Here is an 18,257-nt window from a genome sequence, read left to right as displayed (position 1 = left end):
CATCCCCTCACCGTGCCAAGCCCTCTCTCTGAGGCTCCAGCCTCTCAAAGGATCCTCCTTGGAAGAAGCCCTGGAGTTTTCCATGAGCCTTAGCCCTGCCAGCAACTCCACCGCCTCCCCCTCCCCCTGGGCTGGACCACCCTGCCCAGGACAACACGGAGCCTCTCCCTGCTCCCCTGCAAGAGCCCCCCGACCCGCTGGGGACCAGGGGGGGGGTTATAGTGAGGTTATAGTGAGGTTATAGTGGGTCCCCCCTCCCACCCTAAATACATATTGGCAGAGCATCACTGGCAAGCACAGTACATTGGAGACAGATGCAAGCCCCGCAGCAGCACGGGAGGTGCAGGCGTGCCTCTCCTCAGCCTTTGGAGCTATCAGCCAAGCACTGTGCCACGGTACATCACCACCCCTCCTTCCTCCCTAAAATGCCCTGTCCTGGGGCTCAGCCTTCGGCAAAGCTTCCTGACAGAGCTGCTCTGGTGTCCTCGGGCTGCTCAGAGAGACCCGAGGAGGTGCAGCCCCCAGGGATGCTCGGGTACCCCCAGGAGGTGCAGCCCCCAGGGATGCTCCAGGGCAGGGAGAGACCCCAAGAGGTGCAGTCCCTGGGGATGATCCAGTTCCTCTGGGCAGGGAGAGGCCCCAGGAGGTGCAGCCCCCAGGGATGCTCAGGTACCCCCAGGGATGCTCCGGTACCCCGCGCCTCCCCAGGCAGGGAGAGGCCCCAGCAGGCACAGCCGCGCCGCTGCCCTGCCTCCCGCCCCGCTCCCAGCAGCCTGCCGGATTCCTGAGCGCTGACACAGGATGCTGCAGCAGTGAGTGTGCAGAGCCTTCCTCCTCTTCCCATGGCCCAGGAGAGGAGGGACGGCCGGGTTGCATCAGGCCAGGAAGGAGCGAGAGCAGCCGGAGGAAAGCGGAGCTCCTGTGAGCCCCTGGCTGCCCAGCGGCTCCCAGCCCCGAGGGTTCCCCCAAACCCCGAGAGCTTCCCCAGCCCCAATGGTTTCCCCCAACCCCGAGGTTCCCCCCCCCCAGCCCCTGCTGGCACCTGGCCCAGCCAGACACCTTTAAAGCCGGGATGATTCACACCTCTGACACTCCCTTCTTGCTGAGAGCCGGTTTGAAGTCGTTCCCTCTCCCCAGAAGGTGTCCCCGAGGAGAGCTGCAGCCAGGGATTGCTCCTGGATGATTACAGCAGGAGAAAAGGGAAAGGCTGCTGCTGCCTGCCCTCCCTTCCCGAGCATCACCCAGGCAGCCCAGCTGCCACCTCCCTCTGCCAGCATCCATCCCACCCTCCGGCGGTGCTGAAGGATTTTCCCAGCACTTCTCCTCTCCCACGGGAGCTGACCCGAGCTGGGGGAAGGGCAGCAGCCGGGGCCAGCGCTTCCAGCAGCTCGTTACTATTCTAGGAAGGGCAGGATCCTGCCATCTTCCCATTAAGTCATCTCCTCCTCGACCCGGTGAGGCAGTTTCCATAGGAGTCAACCTCTGTCCCAAGTGATGGAAGTTTTTATTTTTATCTGGCTTATTTACTCACTTCTCTTCCCTCCTTCATCATTGGCCTGGGCAGTGAGTTTGGGTCATCAGCCTCAGCTTGAGCTCATTCCCTGTGCCTGCTCAGCTGTCCCCTCTGTCAGCCTCATCTCTGTAGCTCTGTGGGCAGAAGGGAAAGTCCAGGGGTAGAAGCAGCACAACAGAATAGATGAATTAAAGAAAACAGACCAGTTTAGGTAAAAGTGATTATAGGAATTAAAATAAAATAAAATAGAGCAGAAAACATGATTCAAAAAGTAACACAGTGCCATTATTAGGGGTCTTTTCAATTTGAGGCTGGTTTTGTCCAGACCCCTCAGCAGAGCTCACCAGCATCTATCACATCTCTGGTTTTTTAAATTTGTTCTGCCCCCCTCAGCCACAGCAGGCAGAGGAAAACCCCACACAGTAAAAAGCCAGCCAGGGGATCAAACGAGGCGTGTGTCAGCACAGCAGATGGAGCTGGGCCGGGTCCTTTGGGGACACAGCTCCGTGGCCCTGAGCTGGGAAGGGAGAACTCACTCACCTCAGGCAGCTCCACGGGAGCTGCGTGGGCACCTGTGGGCAGTCTCTGCCCTGCTGGCAGAGGCCAGCAGCAATTAAGGTGTTGCACAACTCTCCTCTGGAAGACAGAGTAGATAGGAGCTCTGCTGGGTGCTCTGTGCCAGAGGGAGGTTGGGTCTTGTCTGCGCAGGGACAGCAGGGCCACACAAACCAGCAGGACCAGGTGATCTTCCAGGGGTTGGATGCCTAGAAAACTTGGAAGTGTCAAGATCAGGAGTGCCCCCATCCCATTACTGGGATTTGGAAGCTGGGCAGAATCATTCACTTCCATGGAGATGCTGCTGGTGGACAAGGAGCAGGGCTGAAACCTTGGGAAGGAAACTGTGCTGGAGCAGGAGGCTGTTTCCATCCTGCAGCCCAGCTTCTGACCCTAAGAGCAGGAGAACTGGGGGGATAGCACTGTGCAGCCATCCTCCTTCTCCTCTCACTGGAGAGATGCTCCTCACCTCCCTTAAGACAGGAGTGAGAGTGTGGGATTCTCCTGGAGAGCACCTGAGGGAGGGAAGTAGGGACAGCACCTTCCCATCACCTCCCAAAGGTCAGAGAGTGAAAGAAATGTCTCATCACACCCCATTTCCTTGTGTCATCTACCTGACTGAAATTGTGTCACCATTAGGTGCAATTACCTAGAAAATTAAGATGGTAGGACTTTTGCTTTTACCCAAGAATAAGGAGCTATTACATTGTACACCGAGTAGCAGAGCTGCCTCAAAGCCTCCCCAGACCAGGCGGTTTCTCCTCATCTCTCCCATCCCTCTGCTTGGGGATGACCCAGCCCAACACCTCCTGTTTCTCACAGGTCCAAGGTGTTAAAAACCCCACCTTGGTCACTTCTCATGCTCCCAAGGTTCAGCCAGATATCCCAGGCTGCATTTCACAGCACACAAACATCTTCGACTTGCCAGAGACGCAATCCCCAGTTGAAAAGTTCATTAATTAGGAGTAGAGAAGCCTCTAGTGAATCTTCCAGCAAGAAGCAAGGAAAAAAAGAAATTCCCCCACAATTCAGTCTAATTACAACGCCTTGGGGCGCTCCACTCTCTGTGAAGCCGAGGCCAAACTTTTCTCCCCACCCCTAACAGCAGGAACTTTAACCCAGTTATAGTTTTACTGATAATGAAAGAAAGGGAAAAAAAAAAAACAGCCACCTCCTGATATTTATCGTTTGAATTATTCTGCAAGTAACAGCAAAGAAGAGGCACAGAAACACTTCTTGCAGAGCAGTAGCTGTGTTCTGCTGGGTGAAATCCACTCACACAGCCCCAATCCGGATCTGTGAGCAGGCAACGCTGGAGGCCAGTGCCCGGCCCAGCTGTGCCACGGGCTGGTCAGACTGCACCCAGCTGCTCCTCTGGGATTTAGCAACCGCTTTCCACCCACAGACAGTGACTCTGCACATTAGGTACTTTCAGAGCAAGACCTCAAATGCCACGGCAGCCCCGGCCCCGGGAAGAGGCTGTAGCCAGAAGAGCAGTGGGAGCTCCTGGAAGATCTCGGGAAGGACTCCAGGCACCCTGACATAAGTTCCCTTTCTTCCCCAGCTCCCAGAAGAGCCGGACTCCAAGCCACCCCAAGCCTCTGGCGAGGCAGGGTGGATCCAGCCACAGACATGCAGAACCACACCCCGGCTGCTGCCTGCCCTCCTCCCCCTCGAGCCACTGGGGCACAAACAGGAACTAGGCTCATACAGTTGAAAATATTTAATACGTGTTGTACACGTAGAAATTACATTTTATACAAAACATGATACATCACTTAAGGAGAACACTGTACAAAATTCCCTACGGGAGCCCCAAGCCTTTATACAACAAAGACCGGGAGTTACCAAGCCTAACAAACAGGCTCAAGGACTTTCCATCAGAGCGTCTGTAAACTTCGTTCCTCTCAATAAAACACTTTTAAAAAGCACCATGTAATAGTTCTGACCTAAACCTTTCCAAAATAGACACTTTATTTAATAAACTTAATACTTTCCAAGCTTAAAATATCACCCGCCGGGGGCGCCCCCGGGGTCGGCGGCGGCCGAGGAGCCTCCCCCGGGCGCCGGAGAGGGCGGCGGCTCTGCCGGGAAGGGGAATTCCGGGAGGGCAGGGCCGGGGGCGCTGCCAGGGCGGGTGCCAGCAGCCGGGACCCGGCGGGGAACGGGCAAGCGCCGCCGCCGCTGCCGCCCCGCGGTTCCTCCGGTGCGGCGGCCAAGGGCGCCGGGTCTGGCCGGCGCCGGGGCCCCGCGGCGCTCGGTGGGTGTCACCTCCGGGCCCCCCGGCCCGCGGCGGGGAGCCAGTCTCTGCGGCCGGGCCATCAGAAGGCCACGATGGCCGTGCTCCAGGGGTTGAGGGTCCGCAGCACCGGCTCGTCGCAGCAGATCTGTCCCGGCTCGGCTGCCGCCTCGGCGGGCGCCGTGCCCGCCGCCGCCTCGCCGCCGTCCAGAGGCGGTCGCCGCCGGCCCTTGGGCTCCTTGCTGAGCAGTCCCGAGAAGCTGGAGCCGAAGATGCTGATGAGGCTGGCCACGTTGCCCGTCTCCATGTCCTCCTGCTCGCCCGGCGGCGAGGGCGGCGGTGGCGGCGGCTCCTCTTCCTCGCGGCGGGGCTTCTTCACCGGGGAGCCCGCCTGGCCGCGCTCGCCGGCGCTCCGCTTGCGGGGGCAGTGCGGCGGCGGGGGGGCCCCGGCGCAGCCCCCGCGGTTCTCGCCGCAGCAACAGCGCCGCGGCCGGGGGGCCCTGGCAGTCCCTCCCCGTCTCGTCCTGCGGGGGCGGCGGCGGCGGCTCCTCGGCCGCCCAGGCGGCGGTGCGGGACGGCGGCTCCTCTTCGGGGTGGCCGGCGGCGGCGGGGGGCGGCTCGGGCGGGCAGCCCGGCTCGCTCAGGTAGACCTGGCGGGCGCTGCGCAGCACCAGCGACACCAGGAGGTTCTTGTGCAGCTTCAGGCCGCCGCGCTGGCCCCGCGCGCTGTAGATCTTGCCCAGCGAGATGCTGACGATGCGATGCGCCTCCAGCTTGAACTCCATGGGGAAAGCAGGTGGGCGAAGAGGGGGAGTAAAGAATTGGAGAAAAAAAAAAAAAATTAAAACGCCCGGCCGAGCGGGGATCCGCTCCTCACCCCAGCTCCGCACGCCGCCCCTTCGCGCCGCAGACTGAGCGAGCCCACGCGCCCGCCCGCATTTTATACCGCCCCCGGCTCGGCCAATCAGGGCGCGCCGCCGGCCGCTCCAACCGCCGGCTGGCCCCCGCGCGCGCGCGCCGGCCAATGGCGGCGCAGGGCAGCGCGTTCGAAAGCTCGCCCCGCGGAGAGGGCTCTTAAAGCGGCAACGGCGGCGCGCCGCGAGGGGTGGGGCCCACCGCGGCACCCCCGGCTCGCTGCACCCCACGCGGGAACGGGGGAGAATTCTGGCCTTGGAAAGCGATGGAAACGTTCCTTAGGGTAAAGAAAAACAAACAACAAACCGAACAAAACACATCAAACCCAGCGCAGCCTCCGTTTGGTCAGGTTAGGAATGTTTCCCGCAATTTCAGCCCCTTGCCTGGGATCTTATCATGCTGGAGAAGGAGCTGGTGGTGGTAGTGATGGCTGGAGGGCGAAGTGCGGACTTCAGGGAAAATCTGCCCTGATGTGGAGCAGAAAGCCCTGCTTGCCCAGCTGCCAGGTGGAATTCTGCTCCAGGGGTCTGGCAGTGAAGCTCACAGAATGCCCAGGGCAGAGAGAAGATGCACAACAGGGTTGGGAAGGGATACGGGGAGGACAAACAGGGCATCTCCAAGCGTGATGGGGACCACGGCAAACTGGAGCACCTTGGCTGGGAGCTGGAACATCACCGGGCTGTAGCTGTGAAAGCTGGTGGCAGGATCAGCAGGGTGGCTGGGGACACAGGGGATGACACTGTCAGCCCCAGACACAGCTCCAGGCACCAGGAAAGCCTCCAAGGAAGGCTGGAAGGTGTTTCAGAGCTTGGCGTGCAGACCCTCCTCCTTCCACCCAGGACTAACCACCATCTGCAAGCAGAAAAGAAGTGAAAGGGCCTAAAATTAAGGAAGTTCACCGTACTGCCCCAGAGTATCGGTTTCCACTCCCAGCTGACACATAACTTGCTCCCATCCCTTTTTTCCCAAGGGATGAATCCACAGGCTCCCCCAAAGGAAAGCCACCGGCTGTCATGATGTTTTGTTGGCAGGACCTGTCACCATGTCCTGGCTTTCTGGAGGGACAAAAGGGTGGTTGGTTACAGAGGTAACAAAAAAAAAGGTGAAGATGAGGCATGGTTGACATAGCAAGAGGCTTCTACAAAAAAAAAAAAAAAAAAACAAAAAGCAACAAACCCACGCTCAGGACAAATGTATGCTTTCCTCCTGGTCAAACACAGATGCAAAACCTCAAATGCCACTCTCTGGGTGTCAGACAGAGCAGCATGTCAGCCTGGCTGTTGACATCTCAAAATGCCCAGCCCTCCTCCACCACCATCTGAAATGACCAGACCAGAGCACTCTCAGCCACAGGGCCAAAACAGCCAGGCCCAGCCAAAAAGTCCCGCAGGCAGAAGGTCCCAGCTCAGCGCAGAGCAGGGAGAGCCTGTCCTGGTCACAGGCAGCAGGGCTGTCCCCTCCACGCCCGGCGTGGGAGGACAGAGGGACGCGGGCTCCGGTGGGAACCGAGGCTCTCCCAACCTGCCAAACCTGCTCCCCGCACCTGGGGCCAGCAACACCCTGTCCTGAGCCCTGGGGTCAGCCCAACCAGCCGGGGCAGGTCTGAGCTGGCACGCCTGGGACTGCAGCCACGGCTCCTCACCCACATCTGCCCACCAGCAGTGTCCCCTTGGTGGCACAGCGACTGCTGTTTGCCAGATTTTGGCACTTGCATCCTCAGCTGAGGGTCACAAAGTCAGATTTATACACCTCAGCCGGGCATATCCCAGCTCAGGGACAAAAAGCAGCAGTGCAGAGTCAGCCCAGAGCTGGGAAAAGCCCAGGGCAGGAGGAGGAGGAGGAGGCAGAGCGTGGGAGCTCTGTGGGGTGAAGATGCCTGGATCCCATCTGACCTGTTCTGCTGCTCACCAGCTCACCCTGATGGCATGAGGCACCTCTTCTCCCCGGTCCCTGCCTTTTGGCTGCTACCCTGCCTGGGAACAGGCGGCCCAGGAGCCTCTGCCCGCTCTGGGATCAGCAGGATGGGGATGGGGACGGGGACTGAGCGAGCCCTCATCCCTGTCAGAGCTCACACAGAGCACCAGCAGGGAGGAGCAGAACGTGGGGCAGCAGGGCTGGTACCCAGCAGCACGAGTTTCACCCACCGGCACCGTGCCTGGTGTCAGGCACATCCATCAGTGTGAAAAATGCGTGTATTTTATGATTGGCTTTTGGCAAATATTCAAATGAATTTCACGTGTGTTGTGTTAGAAAGTGATGCTGTATTAATTTTTCTTAAGTAGTGTGGTAAATATAGTTTTAGGTTATAAAAATTGTTAAAATAGAAACTATGCTATGCAGGATACTTTTTTTAAAGAAAGGACTCGCAGTGAGATAGCAGCCACAGGACACCTGAATCTTTCAGAGAAAGAGAATTTATTGCTCCATTATCAGAAGAAATGAACTTCTTCCCACCTTGAAGGCACTGTCAGGATTCAGAGGAAGAAGCTGACGCTGACCAGACAGAATGCTGTGTTTGAATGGAATTTATGCATCATGGATGAGGTGTATGATTATGCAACAGGCTGTTGTTTTTAAGGGTTAATCCTCTGTTAATGTGGGTCCTTTTTCGGGCTTATTTTGCTCAGAAAAAGGTACCTGGACGTCCGTAACTCTTTGTATTTGTTGTCTCATATTGTCCTAATCTAAATTGTCCAAATTATTATTACTCTAATTGTATTACTATTTTTATAACCATTTTATTACTATTAAACTTTTAAAAATTTAAAAACAAGTGATTGGTGTTTTTCCCAATCAGCATGGCACTCCTGGGGCACCAAAGCCCTGCCTCGACACCTGCCTGCTCTCCGTGCCCTTTGCACACATGGGGTGATGGTTTTCCCATTTCCACCACAACATCTCATCTCAGAATCACAGCCCAGGACATTTGCCAAAGCAAAGGTGCGTGCACACTACATGAATATCATTATCTACAGTGGGCTGTGTTGTGACCGTGTTCACAGGGGTTCTTGGATGAGGGAAGAGACAAGGATCTGACTCCATGTTTCAGAAGGCTGATTTATTATTTTATGATATATATTACATTAAAACTATCCTAAAAGAATAGAAGAAAAGGTTTCATCAGAGGGCTAGCTAAGAATAGAATAGGAAGGAATGATAACAAAGGTTTGTGGCTCGGCTCTCTGTCCAAACCAGCTCGCTGCGATTGGCCATTAATTACAAACATCTAACATGAGCCCAATCACAGATGCACCTGTTGCATTCCACAGCAGCAGATAATAAATGTTTACATTTTGTTCCTGAGGCCTCTCAGCTTCTCAGGAGGAAAAATCCTAAGGAAAGGATTTTCCATAAAAGATGTCTCTGACACTGTTTCACTGACACATTTCATTCTCACCCCTGGGAATGACCCAAAGACTAAACTGGCTTTATGTTGTGTGTCAAAGCGATCTTTTTCATTTGCTTTCCAGCGGGATCTACCTTGAATGGCCAATCCTCGGGGGGATGCAGGGAAGAGGCAGCGGGGGGCTGCAGGAGCAGCAGCAGCCGGTTGAAGGCAGGCAGTATTTTATTTTGGTGGCAGCCCTGCCGCTCCCTCCCAGGCTGATGTCATGCTTTAGTAACTTTGAGGCAGAGTCACATGGCAGCTTCTGAGGTCAGCGCCTGGGGTGGCTTTGTCTGCCTGCCTTGTGCCTGCCCCGAGGCTCCTGCCCCGCTCAGCGCGGCCATTGCCATCTCTCCATCCCCGCCGTGCCACATCTGGGCACAGCTGGACGCGCCCCTGCCCTCCCCCGCCGGGGACATCGCCCCCAGCCCCGCGGGTCAGGGGGGGACACGGCGCAAGGAGGCGGAGGGGAAGGGTGTGACCGCCGCTCTAATCTCCTCATGTGATCCATCCAGCGCGCTTGGAAGGGCTTTGACGAACAATTAACAATCCTCGGGCTCAGCTGCTGCTTCCCGAAATAGCTCTGGCAGCAGCAGCGGGAGGAGCAGGAGGAGGAGGGGGGAGGAAGGCGGCCGGGCTGGCTGGCTGGCTGGCTGGCAGACAAAGGTGCGGCCGGCACGGTGGCCAGGAGGCAGCCCCGGTGGGCCACCTGGGAAGGAAAACAATGCGACAGAAAAGCAGCTCGAGGAGGAGGCAGGGAGGAAGCAGCTTGTGGTGCCACTAATAATCGCGCAGGGCTGCGCACACACCACCGGCTTTTTTTTTTTTTTTTTTTTTTTTTTTTTTTTTTTTTTTGGAGGCGTTTCAGTTCAGAGCGGGGGAGGTCGGCGCCGGGATGCTCCTCGCTGCGATCCGCGCGGTCGCATCCATCCCGCTCGGGGAGCCCCGGCTCCGGCAGCACCGCGGCTCTGCCGCCCCCCGAGCCTGCCTGAGCCCCGGCCTGGCCCGGCCATCTGGCTCCCAGCACGGAATGAGGATGTGGTTAGCGAGATCCTGTTCCCCTCTGAGCCCGCCGCCAGCTCCTCGCTGTCACCAAATGTGCGGGCCAAGTCCCCAGATGCAGTCAAGAGGTGGAAAACCCTCCAGCATGGTTGGAGGGTTTTCCCTCTTCCCTCTTCCTTTGACCACCTTGTCCTTCTCATGGTTTGTGGGGAGCCTGGAGCCCACAGAGATCATCCATGGATACAAGGATTATGAGCACATTTTTAGGGTTTAAAGGCTGCCTGGGAAAAATTCCTTTTATTTCAACCATAACAAGGACCCTGGCAGTCCAGCGCCTCACTGCTTCTGCAACTGAACCATCTCTTTTTGGATCCTTGTAAGATCTCAGCATCCCTGGCATCCCACAGCAGGGATTCATCCTGCAGAAAGCCATGCTGCCTTTCCTCAACTTCATTCCCCCATTTCCCCTCCTAGCTGGAGGATTTTTCAAGAGCTGGAAAACCCCCCAGCTAGGATGGACGGTGAAATTCGGGTCTCCTCGCACCACACGCTGAAGGCATCCATCAGCAGCTGTCCCATGCATCGATGCCTCTCTCTTCTATTCTGTGAAAAACGTCAATCACTTGGTTTTAAAATTTTAAAAGTTTAATAGTAATAAAATGGTTATGAAAATAGCAATATAATTAGAGTAATAACAATTTGGACAATTAGGATTTAGGACAATATGAGACAACAAAAACAAAGAGTTACAGACGTCCGGGTACCTCTTTCTGGGCAAAATAAGCCCGAAAAAGGACCCACGTTAACAGAGGATTAACCCTTAAAAGCAACAGCCTGTTGCATATTCATACACCTCATCCATGATGCATAAATTCCATTCAAACACAGCATTCTGTCTGGGCAGTGTCAGCTTCTTCCTCTGAATCCTGACGGTGTCTTCAGAACTGAGTGAGGCAGGAAGAAGTTCATTTCTCCTGATAATGGAGCAATAAATTCTCTTTCTCTGAAAGATTCAGGTGTCCTGTGGCTGCTATCTCAGAGTCCTCTCTTTAAAAAACTATCTTACATAGCACAGTTTCTATATTAACATTTTGTTATAACCTAAAACTATATTTACCACATTTTTTAAGAAAATTAATACAGCGTAACATTCTGACATAACACATACAATATTTATTTTAATATTTGTGAAAAGCCAATAATGAAATACACATTTTTCACATGTTCAGACCAGGATTCATGAGTTAGACCCTTCCTGAGAGGAGGGTGGGAACAAATCCATCAAAAGCCCCTCACCACCAGCGGTGCTGAGGCAAAAACCTTCACACCAACAGCTGCCTGGAGCAAAAACAGAACTTCAGGACAGCCAAAGCCCCTGGGAGATCCAGCACGTCCCCAGTGATTGCTAACGTAAACCAAACAGGACAGGGAGGAACATTTCCAAATGGGAATCTATGCACAGCTTGAGTTCATTTCTGGATGGGAATAAACATCTGAATTGCAAGGCACCCATGTGGAGCTCAGGAGGAAGAGGAGGAGAGTTGCCTGGGGTTGGGGTTTTTTTCCCAGAAAAAATCAATGATTCACGTGGATGCCACCTGGACCTGCCACAATCGGATATTGGTAACTAATCCCCCAGGGTTCCCAACTGCTCTGCTTTATCCTTGCTTGGAGATAAGGTCACAAGAGCTGGGAACCATCCCAAAACACAGCCCAGAGAGCCAAACCCTCATCGCTGATGAATGAGAGCCGAAACAAGCGAAACAAACACAAACAAATCAATACAGATGTAACCCAAAGGAGAGGAAGCAGCTCCCTGGGCTTCTGAGAGCGCTGAGACACCCACCCCAAAACCACAGCGAGGTGTGAGCTGCAGCACAGCCATGTACTAGAAAGCAAAGGGGTTTTCCAGGGTTAAAACCCCCTTCCCCTGGCAGAGATCACAGTGCTGCTATCACTGGCAAGCAGAACTCTCTCCTGCACTTTTTTTTTTAATTTTCACCAGTGATTTGGGATTCCCCCTTCTCCCCCTGCACAAATGGTTTAAAATTTCCCTTCCCTCCCTCTGAGCCACTGGCTTGGGATTTCCCTCTGCTCCCCTGGAGAACAGTGACCTGTCCCTCTGCCCATCAGATATCCTGCTGCTCCTCCAGCAGCCTCTCCAAACACAAAGAGGGTGGGGGGAAATATCCCACTCCCAGCGATCAGCTTCTTCAGGCAGCTGTTTCCCTTGGAAAAAATGTGACCCCCTCATCTTTCAGTGGGTTATGGTACTGGTTTGGGTTTCCTGGGGAAAAAATGCATTTATTTGTCTGGGATTTCCTATCAGACAACCCTTCTATTGTAGTCCACCTTCCTGTATGTTTTTTGCCCTCTCTGACACGCCTGCAATGGGTTCTGTGCCACTTTCCAAAGGCTGCCTTGTGTCCAAGGGCATAGAGAAGCAGGCCAGCCCTGGGATGAAACATGGGGAAAACTCCATGTTTTTCACTGGAGTGATTTCCTCCTCCCCAGCAAACTCAGAGCTCAAGCAGGCAGCAACCTCGGTGAGTGAGGCTGAACATCCCCAATTAATCACGGGAACTCTGCAGCCACAGCCCGGCAATCCTCAGGGTGCTTTGTCTGCCCAAAGGAGGCTCTGCCTAATTATCTTTCCCCCCTCTCCCTGCATCTCAATGTCACCTTGCTCGTAGCCACGGGGCAAACGACAGCCGCATTCCCATGTGCAGATGTGTCCTCGGTGCCACGATGGGGAGGTGGCACAGGGATGCTCCCGAGCTATAGAGCTGCCTGCTCTGCTTCCCACTCCCTTCCAGGCCTCCCAGGGTGATCAGGGACATTGGGATCTGCCAGAAATCACACCACAGAGCAGCAGCAAGGGCAGAGCAGATCCTCTGCAAGGGCAGGATGTGTCCTTGGTGCCACTGCTTCCCGCAGGATGGGGAGGCGGCACAGGGATGCTCCCGAACTATGGAGCTGCCTGCTCTGCTTCCTGCTCCCTTCCAGATCCCTCACGGACACAAGGGACCTTGGGACCTGCCAGAAAATCACACCACAGAGTAGCAACCACTGCTGAGAGCAGCAAGGGCAGAGCAGATCCTCTGCAAGGGCAGGATGTGTCCTCGGTGCCACGCTTAGGCGGGATGGAGAGGTGGCACAGGGATGCTCCCAAGAGCCACCTCTGCTTCCCACTCCCTTCCAGGTCCCCCAGGGTGACCAGGGACCTTGGGACCTGCCAGAAAATCACACCACAGAGCAGCAGCAAGGGCAGAGCAGATCCTCTGCAAGGGCAGGATGTGTCCTCAGTGCCTTGGGCGGGATGGGGAGGTGGCACAGGGATACTGCCAAGCCATGGAACTGCCTGCTCTCCTTCCTGCTCTGTTCCAGGCCTCCCAGGGGGACCAGGGACCTTGGAAGCTGCCAGAAAATCACACCACAGAGTAGCAGCCACCACTGAGAGCAGGAAGGGCAGAGCAGATGCTCTGCAAGGGCAGAGCAGATCCTCTCTGTGTCAAATCCCTCCTCCCACCAAGGAAAAATGCGAAATGAAACATCTGTGCCTGGCAGCAGGGGTGGGCTGCCTCAGCTCCAGCTGATCTCTGCCCTTTCCCTGTTCCTTTGACCACCTTGTCCTTCTCATGGTTTGTGGGGAGCCTGGAGCCCGCAGAGATCATCAATGGATACAAGGATTATGAGCACATTTTTAGGGTTTAAAGGCTGCCTGGGAAAAGTTCCTTCTAATTTCACCCATAACAAGGACCCTGGCAGTCCAGCACCTTGCTGCTTCTGCAATTGAACCATCTCTTTTTGGATCCTTGTAAGATCTCAGCATCCCTGGCATCCCACAGCAGGCAATCCCAGGGATTCATCCTGCAGAAAGCCATGCTGCCTTTCCTCAACTGCATTCCCCCATTTCATTCACCAGAACACTGAATATTTGACTCCACACCAGTGTTTTGTATCGTCATCCCTGCCCTAATCCTCTTAAAACCACCACTGACAATTTTCAACTATCACTAAAAACGAAAACGAGGAGGAAAACCACCAAAGCATCTGAAAACCTTTATGGCTTCTCCCTTTAGCTGTAAAACCTTTCCAGGGGTGGGGAGGGGAAAGTCCCCTCTGCTTTTATAAATCTAAATTCCAACCAATCCAGCTTTTTCCCTGAGAAGAAAAGGCATTTCTTCCACACCAAATTCACATTCTTTGCACCAAGGTAGGATGGGATCACACCTTCCCCCCACCCCACCGTGCATGTACACACATGCCACAGAGATTTTCCTGATAAAAGTTCCAGGGAGCCCAGCTCTTCCCTGCAGACAGCTGGGATTCTGATGAGTTGGCACTTTTCACGGTGCAGAAATGTTTCATCAGATCTTTCCTGACCAGTTCTGCAGCTGTGTGTGCTCTGCACCCAGCTCTCCTCTCCCAGCAGGAATTGCTTAGCTGAGCACGCTGAAGAGCTCCCAAAGAATTCCTTGCTGCCTCCAAGCCCCAAATCAGAGCTTCCCTAGTGGAATAGTAAAAAACAGCCTGGTTCTAAAAAATACAAACCACAGCGTGGTTGGAGTGGCTTTCAGGTGAAAATCTAAATTATTTGCTACATCATGAAAATTAATTTCTGGCATCAAAGATCAAGCTGTGTCTTTTATCCCTTGAAAGTTTACAGCTTCTCTAAATTTGGTAAAAATCCTTCTTTTCAGCCTTCAACAGCTCTGTGAAGCTTTACACTTTTTTGCAAATGGACTCAACGATCTTAGGTATTTTCCAACCTAAGTGATTCTGTAAAAGAGAAATAATGTTCAAATAAGTGAATAAAGTGTTCAAATAATTTATTGAAGAATTTCTGAAAGAAAAATTCTAGGTAATTACTCCTAGTAATTCTAAGAGGCTACAGGACATTTTCCCTTTTCCATTCCCAGTGCAGCGAAGGTTTCGGGCACAGGTGGAAGTCACAGGAGGATGATGAGGTTTTGGGGAAGCACAAGGTCTTTGTGGGACAGGGACAGACAAACTGGACCAGCAACTCCTTGGAACTCTGTTTGTTCCTGGAGGGAGCCTCCCATGCTAAGCACACCTTTGGCAGGGACGCTCCAAATGCTGCCAGCGTGGGAAAGTCATCCCAAATTCAGCAAGGAAAGGCCAGCAAATGCCAGCCCTAAAGCTTCCACCTGTTGCACCACTCCTGGCGTGGGGCTGGCCAGAGCAGGAGGTGGATTTCTCAGCCCAAGAGCTGCAGAAACCGGTTCAACGTGTGCCACAGCCTTCCCAGCCCAGGCTGAGCGTGAGGAAAGCTCTGCTGGGATTGCCAAAGCTGCCTCTGCTGTTCCCATGCTGAGGAGGCGCCTCTGCAAATGGGGTTTGTGGCCACTGCCACCTTTGGGAAGTGCAGGGCAGGATCTGCTCTTTGCTTAAAATATGGGCCATTCACAGAATTCAGAATGACCAGGTTGGAAGAGACCTTCAAGATCATCGAGTCCAACTGTGAAAAATGCGTATTTTATGACTGGCATTTTTCACAAATATTAAAATGAATATGATATGTGTTATGTTAGAAAGTTATGCTGTATTAATTTTCTTAGGTAGTGTGTTAAATATAGTTTTAGGGCTCACACTGAGATAGCAGCCACGGGACACCTAATCTTTCAGAGAAAGAGAATTTATTGCTCCATTATCAGGAGAAATGAACTTCTTCCTGCCTCACTCAGTCCTGAAGACACCGTCAGGATTCAGAGGAAGAAGCTGACACTGACCAGACAGAATCCTGTGTTTGAATGGAATTTATGCATCATGGATGAGGTGTATGAATATGCAACAGGCTGTTGCTTTTAAGGGTTAATCCTCTGTTAACGTGGGTCCTTTTTCGGGCTTATTTTGCCCAGAAAGAGGTACCTGGGCTATCTGTAACTCTTTGTTTTTATTGTCTTATATTGTCCTAATCCAAATTGTCCAAACTGTTATTACTCTAATTATATTGCTATTTTATAGCCATTTTATTACTATTAAAGTGTTTACTATTAAAACTATTACTATTATAAAGTGATGGGTGTTTTTCACACAACCCAGCCCCAGCACCTCAGCTAAACCCTGGCACCCAGTGCCACATCCAGGCTTTGTTAAACACACCCAGGGATGGGGACTCCACCACCTCCCTGGGCAGCCATTCCAGAACTTTATCACTCTTTCTGTAAAAAACTTCTGGCCAAGCCTCTGCAAAATCAACCCAGTTAAGGTGGGGGTAAGGCAGGGACATCCCTCTGCTGTGTGTATATGGATGGGGACATGTCCCAGAGCTCTGCAGGCATCATCCCCCTCCTGCCAGCTGCTGCAAGCCCAGGAGCTGTGCTCAGCTCCTAAAGAGCCCAGAGATTTCAGAGAGGTGGGAATGAGAGATCCTTGCTCAGGGATGGACAACATCCAAGGGCTGTTCTCACTGCTCACAAGGCAGGAGGAATGAAAGATCAGAATCTCAAACACCCAGGGATGGACAACATCCAAGGGCTGTTCTCACTGTTAAAAGGCAGGAGGAGAACCACCACCCCTCCTCCCCCCCTGCTCACAAGGAAGGGGGAAGGAGAAGAGGCCCCAAAGAGCCCAGAGATTTCAGAGAGGTGGAAATGAGGGATTCTCAAACACCCAGGGATGGACAACACCCAAACCACACAGGGCTGTTCTCACCTCACACAAAGCAGGAGGAAGGAAACAGTGCCTGTGCTCAGCTCCTAAAGAACCCAGAGATTTCAGAGAGGTGGGAATGAGGGATCCTCACTCAGGGATGGACACCCAAGGGCTGTTCTCACCTCACACAAGGCAGGAGGAATGAAGCAGAGCCTGTTCTCAGCTCCTAAAGAGCCCAGAGATTTGAGAGAGGTGGGAATGAGGGATCCAGGGATCCTCACCCAGGGATGGACAACATCCCAGCCACACAGGGCTGTTCTCACCCCACACAGGGCAGGAGGAAGGAAGCAGGGCCTGTGCCTCTGCAGGGCAGGAAGGGCAGCAGGAGCCGAGCAGACTGCCTGTGCCTCCCTCCTGCTTCCTCCCTCACTGCCTGGGAACACAGCCTGGCTGAGCCACTCCTGCAGGACACAACCCCACAGCGCCAAGGTTTTTGTGTTTTGCTCCATGGAACTGGGGGAAGGAGGCTGGCTGGTTTATGTGAGGTTTTAAACACTGCAAATCCTGTGAGAGGGAAGGAGTTTAGTCTCCTGGGTTTGGAATAAAGGACAAAATTTCTTCCCAATGGAGTCTGACATGAACAACACTGCTGCTAACTGCAGGTGTGTGAGGAGATGGTGCTTGAACACCTTCCTCCCTGCACTGAGCAGGCTGCTTTTAGCTCTCTAAAATAAAAAAATATTATCTTTAATCCACAAAACCCAAGGAATGGGACCTTCCTTGGCACCACCTTCTGCACAGTGCTGCTGGTGGCACAGTGGTGCTAAGGACCATGGTGGGAAGGCACTACCTGGGAAGATGTCACCACCTCTGTCCTTATAGGGCTGCTGAGAGCAGAGTGTTGGGGTCAGGGATCCTGCATCCCTATTCTCCCTGAGGAGAGCACATTGGGAGTGTTGTGTGCAGCTCTGGGCTCTGAGGAATGGGTGCCAAGGAGATGGAGGCAGACTCTGCTCAGGGGTGCAACCACCAGCACATGGGAGGGAAAGGATGGGAAATGTGCAGCAAGTTCCAGCTGAATAGAAGGAAGAAGTTTTTCTCTGGAACAGGTTGCCCAGAGAGGTCATGGAGTGTCCCCAACTGGAGATGTGCCAGCCCCATGTGGGCACAGCCCTGTGCCACGTGCTCTGGGGTGAGAGGGGAGGTGGCACCGCCGTGCTCCCTTCCAACCTCAGTGTGAAAAACGCCAATCACTTGTTTTTAAATTGTTAAAAGTTTAATTGTAATAAAATGGTTATGAAAATAGCAATATAATTAGAGTAATAACAATTCGGACAATTTGGATTAGGACAATATGAGACAATAAAAACAAAGAGTTATGGATGTCCGGGTGCCTCTTTCTGGGCAAAATAAGCCCAAAAAAGGACCCACGTTAACAGAGGATTAACCCTTAAAAGCAACAGCCTGTTCATATTCATACACCTCATCCATGATGCATAAATTCCATTCAAACACAGCATTCTGTCTGGGCAGTGTCAGCTTCTTCCTCTGAATCCTGACGGCATCTTCAGGACTGAGCGAGGCAGGAAGAAGTTCATTTCTCCTGATAATGGAGCAATAAATTCTCTTTCTCTGAAAGATTCAGGTGTCCTGTGGCTGCTATCTCGCTGTGAGTCATTTCTTTAGAAAAAAACTATCCTACATAGCATAGTTTCTATTTTAACCTTCTGTTACAACCTAAAACTATATTTAACACACTACTTAAGAAAATGAATACAGCTTCACTTTCTAACACAACACATATTAATTTTAATATTTGCGAAAAGCCAATCATAAAATACGCATATTTCACAAGAGGAACACTGGGGCTTGGCGGGAGCTTTTCGGGCAGAGCCGGGACAAGGCCGCGATCCCTCAGCACTCCCAGCCCACAGAGCCCCGCCGCCGCCATGTTGGGAGTGACGTCACCGCTCACGCCCCGCGCGCAGTGGGGGCGTGGCCCGCAGAGGGCGGTGTGGGGGCGTGTCCCG

At 53.4% G+C, this 18,257-nt stretch overlaps 1 protein-coding gene across 1 annotated transcript; it reads right to left on the bottom strand.

Annotated features, from left to right (window-relative positions):
• Nucleotides 1-4,162: 4,162 nt before the first annotated feature.
• Nucleotides 4,163-5,209, bottom strand: IER5 (immediate early response 5). Its single transcript, XM_030953508.1, is given in 2 exon segments — nt 4,163-4,803; nt 4,805-5,209. Coding segments are annotated over 2 exon segments (702 nt in total). The 5' UTR covers nt 5,093-5,209; the 3' UTR covers nt 4,163-4,389.
• Between the last annotated feature and the right edge of the window lie 13,048 nt (nt 5,210-18,257).

This window comes from Camarhynchus parvulus, chromosome 8 (genome assembly GCF_901933205.1).
Source record: "Camarhynchus parvulus chromosome 8, STF_HiC, whole genome shotgun sequence".
NCBI classification, from domain to species: Eukaryota; Metazoa; Chordata; class Aves; order Passeriformes; family Thraupidae; genus Camarhynchus; species Camarhynchus parvulus.
Note: the sequence above shows the minus strand (reverse complement) of the source record. Positions and strands in the feature narration are given on the sequence as shown.